General features: G+C 45.4%; 1 protein-coding gene across 1 annotated transcript; it reads right to left on the reverse strand.

Annotated features, from left to right (window-relative positions):
* Positions 1-489: 489 nt before the first annotated feature.
* On the reverse strand, positions 490-2809 carry LOC120848109 (the record flags this gene model as incomplete). Its single annotated transcript, XM_042292163.1, has 2 exons — positions 2768-2809; positions 490-2250 (listed from the first exon to the last, which is right to left on the reverse strand). Coding segments are annotated over exons 1-2 (1803 nt in total), but the record flags the coding sequence as incomplete, so codon positions are not given.
* Positions 2810-6087: the final 3278 nt, after the last annotated feature.

Here is a 6087-nt window from a genome sequence, read left to right on the forward strand (position 1 = left end):
CAAATTCACAGCCCCGGTAGAAGATGTCATTTAAAATCACTCACACTTATCTTTAAGAGTACTTCACAAACTTTTGAGGGTGACAGGAATGCATGCCACGTGTAAAATAATTATGTTGCGATAATTTTTTTAGACAAAAGTCTGGTTCGTCATTATTTTTAACAATTTAAATGGTGATAACATACAGCGAGCTAGTGCATCCCTTCTATTAAGTACAAAACGAGCGTGTTGGTAACGGTAATTAGACATGAGGAAGATACATAGAAAGGGGGACGGACAACGAAGACTTCCAACTAGCAACAACATTTATTGACCCGAAGTTTGCATATATAGGTGAAGGAGGGGAGGGTGAAAGACGGTACACTGGAAAGTGGGAAAGCGATGGGAGAGAGTGTAGAGCCAGGGAAATGAGGGACGATCCCGTGGGGTAGACATCTAATCGCTCGGAGCCGCTGAAACGAGGGACGTCAGCTCTGGCCCCAGGAAGTTTATCTCCCTCCTGGATAAGCCTATGGACGGGGATCCGAAGTTGCTGTGACTGTAGTGCATGGCGAAGGCCTCCATGATCTCTCGTCCGTATCTTGAGGCGTGACCTCCAATCCTGGTGGTCGAGGGAAGGTCGGCCGAACAGGGTTCGCTGCACTCAGAGGTGTGTTTGGCAATCGGGTGGTAACAAATCTCCGAAGTGTCGGAGGCGGCTTTCTTGATCTCGTTTGCATGTTCCCTCACCCGATCGTTTAGGCATCGGCCCGTCTGTCCGATGTATTTAGCACCGCAGGACATGGGAATCGAATACACGCACTCTTTGCAGCAGGTTACATAATTGGTCTGGTGCTTTTTCTGGCACGGGGGCGCTGGACCGGGGTTGTTGACCTTTCTACAAATAGAAGCTAATTTGAACTTGCAGGAAAATACAACGTTGGTGTTGAAGTCGAGCGCAATAGATTTCAGGCGATGTGAGGTGTTGTGTATGTAGGGGATGCACGCGAAGCGTGACTTAGGAGGGAGGGGTTTGGACTTCTGCCCCGCGACAAGTCTTTTGATTGTTGTTTCAATCAGGTCTCTCGGGTATCCTGCCTTTATGAGGCGACTAATCTGCTTGGGTAGGCTGGGGGCGGAAAGGTGCTGACAGGATTTAACCTTTGCCGAAGCAACTAGATTTCGAACGATCCCATTTTTTACATTCCTTGAGTGTGAGCTGTTGAAAGGAAGAACGGGCTTAGAGGACCTCTGCTGGTGAGCCCAGCAGATACCTTTGCTAGTTGGGACCAACCTGAGATCGAGGAACTGTAAGCCCTCAGGGGAGGGGGCCTCTTTGGTGAACGTAAGCCCATGTGAGTTCTTCTGGAACACGGTCTCTATGGCTGCAGAGTCGGAGATGGTGGAGTGTAGGATGAGATAATCGTCAACATAACGAAAAACCTTCGCATCGGGAAAATCTCGTTGAAGGTCCGCCTGAACTTTGGCGTCAACATACAACAGGTAAATTTCGCTGAGGACGGGAGCCAAGCAAGACCCGATACAAACGCCGGCCTTTTGTATGTACACTTTACCCTCATATTCAACAAGCGTTGATTGGAGATACAGTTGTGTCAATTCGAGAAATGAGGACAGCGAGACGCCACATGAATTTTGAAAGTCTATGACACCTGTCTCGTGGATGGCGTCAGAAATGAAGCCCAGGAGGGTCTTCACGTTTAGGCTATAGTAGAGATCTACAACATCGAGCGAGAACGCTCTTACAGCTTCAGTGCCGGCGTGTAACTCGTCCAGCACGGGAAGGAGATCTTCCGAATTCCTTAGTCTGAAAGGTTGGGGGAGCTCTAACGTGCCGAGATGTTTCTGCAGAAACTTCGCCAAAGGCCTCTGCCAACACCCCGTCTCGGATACAATGCTGCGGAACGGCACGCCTGGTTTGTGGGTTTTAGCGGAAAAGAAAATAGAGAGGTATTGCTTCGCTGGGGCAAGAACGGCACTTTTTAAAGAAGGGAGGTTAGATGAATCGCACATTGCCTTCACCCTGGACCTAAGGGATCCGGATGGCCGCGTTTTGAGGCCGGTAAAGTTCTTCTTTAGGGCCTCGTCGGATTTCTCTTGCATTTGTTGTTTGTTCAGGATGACGAACTGACCCGTTTTGTCAGCCTGAAGTAAACTCAGCTCACCGGCCTGAAGTTCTTTGATGACTGGCGTAGAGGCGTTTTTGGCTCTCCTGCTCCCCCCGTGGAAGCACACAGCCCTTGCCAAACACACCTCTGAGTGCAGCGAACCCTGTTCGGCCGACCTTCCCTCGACCACCAGGATTGGAGGTCACGCCTCAAGATACGGACGAGAGATCATGGAGGCCTTCGCCATGCACTACAGTCACAGCAACTTCGGATCCCCGTCCATAGGCTTATCCAGGAGGGAGATAAACTTCCTGGGGCCAGAGCTGACGTCCCTCGTTTCAGCGGCTCCGAGCGATTAGATGTCTACCCCACGGGATCGTCCCTCATTTCCCTGGCTCTACACTCTCTCCCATCGCTTTCCCACTTTCCAGTGTACCGTCTTTCACCCTCCCCTCCTTCACCTATATATGCAAACTTCGGGTCAATAAATGTTGTTGCTAGTTGGAAGTCTTCGTTGTCCGTCCCCCTTTCTATGTATCTTCCTCATGTCTAACATCCCTTCTATGTTCTTATTTTTGTTATTATTGCTTGATTTAACCCACTCCTTTTTCTAATGCTGCGGAAACGAGAGTAAATAAATGAAAAATAAATACAGCCTTCACCCTTAAAGTGTAGATGAGCTTCTTTACGACAAAAAGCGACATAGAGTGATTGGCGTGTGGGTATGTTTATACAGCCTGAACTTAAGTCTGCCTCAACGGGCGACTTGTCTCCCAGCTGTCGATGAGAAATTTAGCTGCTAAACTTGTAACACACAAAGTTGGAGTCGAAAGTTCACAGAGCGCGCCGATTGGGCGTCGCCGACAAAAGCGCAAAGTCATCGTCGCGAAAGCGTAATTCGTGCGCTCAGTCAACTTTGGCCCCAGCTTTGTGTTTCGCGAGTTTAGAGCCCCTGTGCAATACCATGTACCACGCAGTAGTGATGCATGACCGCCAGCCGGTACGATGTTAATCCAGATCGAAATGGGCAGAAGTGGGAATTGAACCCAGGATCCTTAGGTTCTGCAGCGCGAGCTTTCGCTCCTCGTGCTTCCAGCTCGCGTGCGCTAGCCCACTCGGCCACCGATCCCCGACAAACGAGAGATACATTTTTTGGGGGTTGAAAAGAAAAAAAGAAAAGAAAAAGAAACGCCAAAAATATTCCCGCAGTTTCTTTCTATTGCATTCACTCAGAAAGTGTGGCGAAAGGGACAATTCAGTCACGAGACATGGAAGAGCTCGTGCCTCGTATTCATAAAAGTATACCGCACGCTTACGATGTCGGACGACTTCAAAGTGGAGGCGGAAAACTTCAAAGTGAGACAGCTTTTTTAAAATAATTTTTTTTTTGGCATAATCCTTTTTTATGCGCGCTTCTTTTTTAGGCAGGACAGGAATATTATTTCGAAAAATAACCGAGTTTGACCCTGCATAAAAGAACTAAAAGCAAGACAGGTTTTTCGAAAGGCACCCGGAGTACAAACCGCATTGGGCACGCAGGCGTTAAAAAGCTTTTTCTTAAAGTGGTTATAAAAAGGCTAGCCTGGAATGGTAAAAACTGTTTTATGTACTGCAGAGACACGCGGCAGTATACGGGGACGCGGAAATTACTGTTCTGATTAATGCACCTCTTTTTTTTCTTCTTTAAATTGCGGCACAAAAATACGGTCTTAAGTTTTTCATCTTGAACGGAGCGTTTTTGTTTTTAGCCTATTGCAGTGTCAAGTGTGTGAAACGTCTTTTTTTAGATCCTTATTCACGAGCACCATTCAGGCCGGTCTAAACGGTTGTATAAATCAGTAGACGTTAACACAGAGCTGAGGCTGAAACTCCGATTCCTGGTCAAGTATGACCTGTGCAAAGGTGTTGACCTGTGCATTTACGTCCCTATCAAAATACAAAAACAAAATATTAGTAGCTGGTGGGCGGAATACTTCACACGCACGTGCGTAACTCGTCTGGTAAAACATACATTAGTGATTATGTGAAATCAGAGTCAGGCGGACACATCTTGAAGTTAAAAAAATAATAATAAAGCAGGCAAAAATATTGCTTTACAGGGTGTCTCGGCTAAACTAAGAGAAGGATATATAACAAACTACCATGATGAGTGACGCAAGAACGTGGATGAAGTTCGTCAGAAGAGAATCGCGAAGAAAGCTTGCGACAGCTTGTTTTGTTTTATTGCCAACAGGAACTCCTGTTAAGATAAATACATCGGTACGCAAAGTAGCTGACTGGAAACAGAGGGAAAAAAAAGAGGAAAGGGGGGGGGGGGGGGGGGGGGGGGGGGCGGCGGATGACTAAAGTAGTCAAGCTAACATGCACAGTTCACGGTGAAAAGCAACAAATTACATAGCTGAAATAGACGAGCAGTCGGGAACTCTCTCCGTATTCCTAACGGCTTGTTCTTCTGTGAAACGTATAATGAAAAGAAAAAAAAAAAGTAAAAGAGGGGGGAAAATAAATAGAAAGGGAGAGTATCAAAAGTAATCAAAGTAATAAATCGGGTGAATTGGCGCTAGTAATTAATCGCTTTTTAATTTCCGAGGATCCTTTTACCAACATTGAATAAAACTCTGAGCGATAGAGAAGTGTCGACCAACAAGACTATATGATGTGAGGAGTTGTGAAAGCTCGTCTACCCTTCATTTCTGTCTGACGTGTGGAAAGTAAGAATTTCACGCCATCTCCGTCATATCTGTTTGATACCAAAAGTATCGACCTAAAATGCTACGGTAAGTATGTGCATAAGACAAATGGCATAATGGCAAAAATTGTCGTATCTCGACCGTATATATTATATTTATACATAAGAGTCCTAATTGTCAAATTACCTCTCTAAATGGTAATCTAGAGTGCGAATTTCATTTTTTTTGTAGTTTTATTTGATTTTAATTTTCGAGAGAAAGTATTTAAATGACAGGATTCATATTTTCGACGAGAGAGGGGGGGGGGGGGGGTTGTCGTACAGACAAAAAAAAGGAAGAGAGAAGAAGTTCTTCTTGCTAGAATGCAAAACTGTTTATTACACAAAAAAATAAAGGGAGGGAGGGGAAAGGGCTAGGGGGTAAGAGTGACTGTGAATGATGCGGTAAATTACTGGCATGCACTCACATGTGCACACACATATGTACACACTTACTGATACATGCACACACACACATAGATGGGCACCCCTGGCTCCAACAAATTCCAAAATTGTCTTTCCTTGCTTTATGTGCTCTGTTACATCCTCTCTGACAGTCCCGTGGCGCTCAAGAAGTTTAGTAGCAGCCGTTGAAGTGCACGAGGCCGGCGTGTAGCTCCAGTCGGGTATGATATTTATGACATCTATTTTCGGTGCCGTAATGCCAAATTTGGATAGTTTTTGGAGGAATTCATGTCGCTGCATTTCATAAATGTTGCAACGCAGAGCAACGTGCTCAATAGTTTCCTCTTCGTCACGTGCGGTGCAAATAGGGCTCTCAATGATGCCGATTAACCAGGCAGAGAAAAATTAACCGATGCCGGACATAAACTAAAGTTTTTTAATAAATGTACTGTTATAAAATATTGTTGACAGTTTAAGGGATTTGTGTTAGCTCAACCATAAACCGTAACACAATTATTTTTCTTATCAGTAGAGAAGCAATAGTATTTGTTCGCCATGAATTCAGCTTCTCTTCTGCTTGGAAGGAACAAGATCTACAGTAAATAGAGCCAGGACCAATCGACTGCAGCCTTTCCTCTATAAACGTTTTATTGCCCCAATGTTTTAGACAGCCAATAAAAAGTTGCGAGATAACGTAAACGCTAAAAAAATAACTGTGTATAAAGGGTAGGGTGAGATAACTGTAAATGTGCAGACTGCGAGAAACGTTTTTCTTTCGAGCGCACGTGTGTACCTAGCAGTATATGCCCGAGGGGCAAAATTAGCTGAGATTGCTTCGTAGCTCCTTTC

The sequence above is a fragment of the Ixodes scapularis genome, unplaced genomic scaffold (assembly GCF_016920785.2).
Source record: "Ixodes scapularis isolate PalLabHiFi unplaced genomic scaffold, ASM1692078v2 PGA_scaffold2__306_contigs__length_199485367, whole genome shotgun sequence".
Classification (NCBI taxonomy): Eukaryota; Metazoa; Arthropoda; class Arachnida; order Ixodida; family Ixodidae; genus Ixodes; species Ixodes scapularis.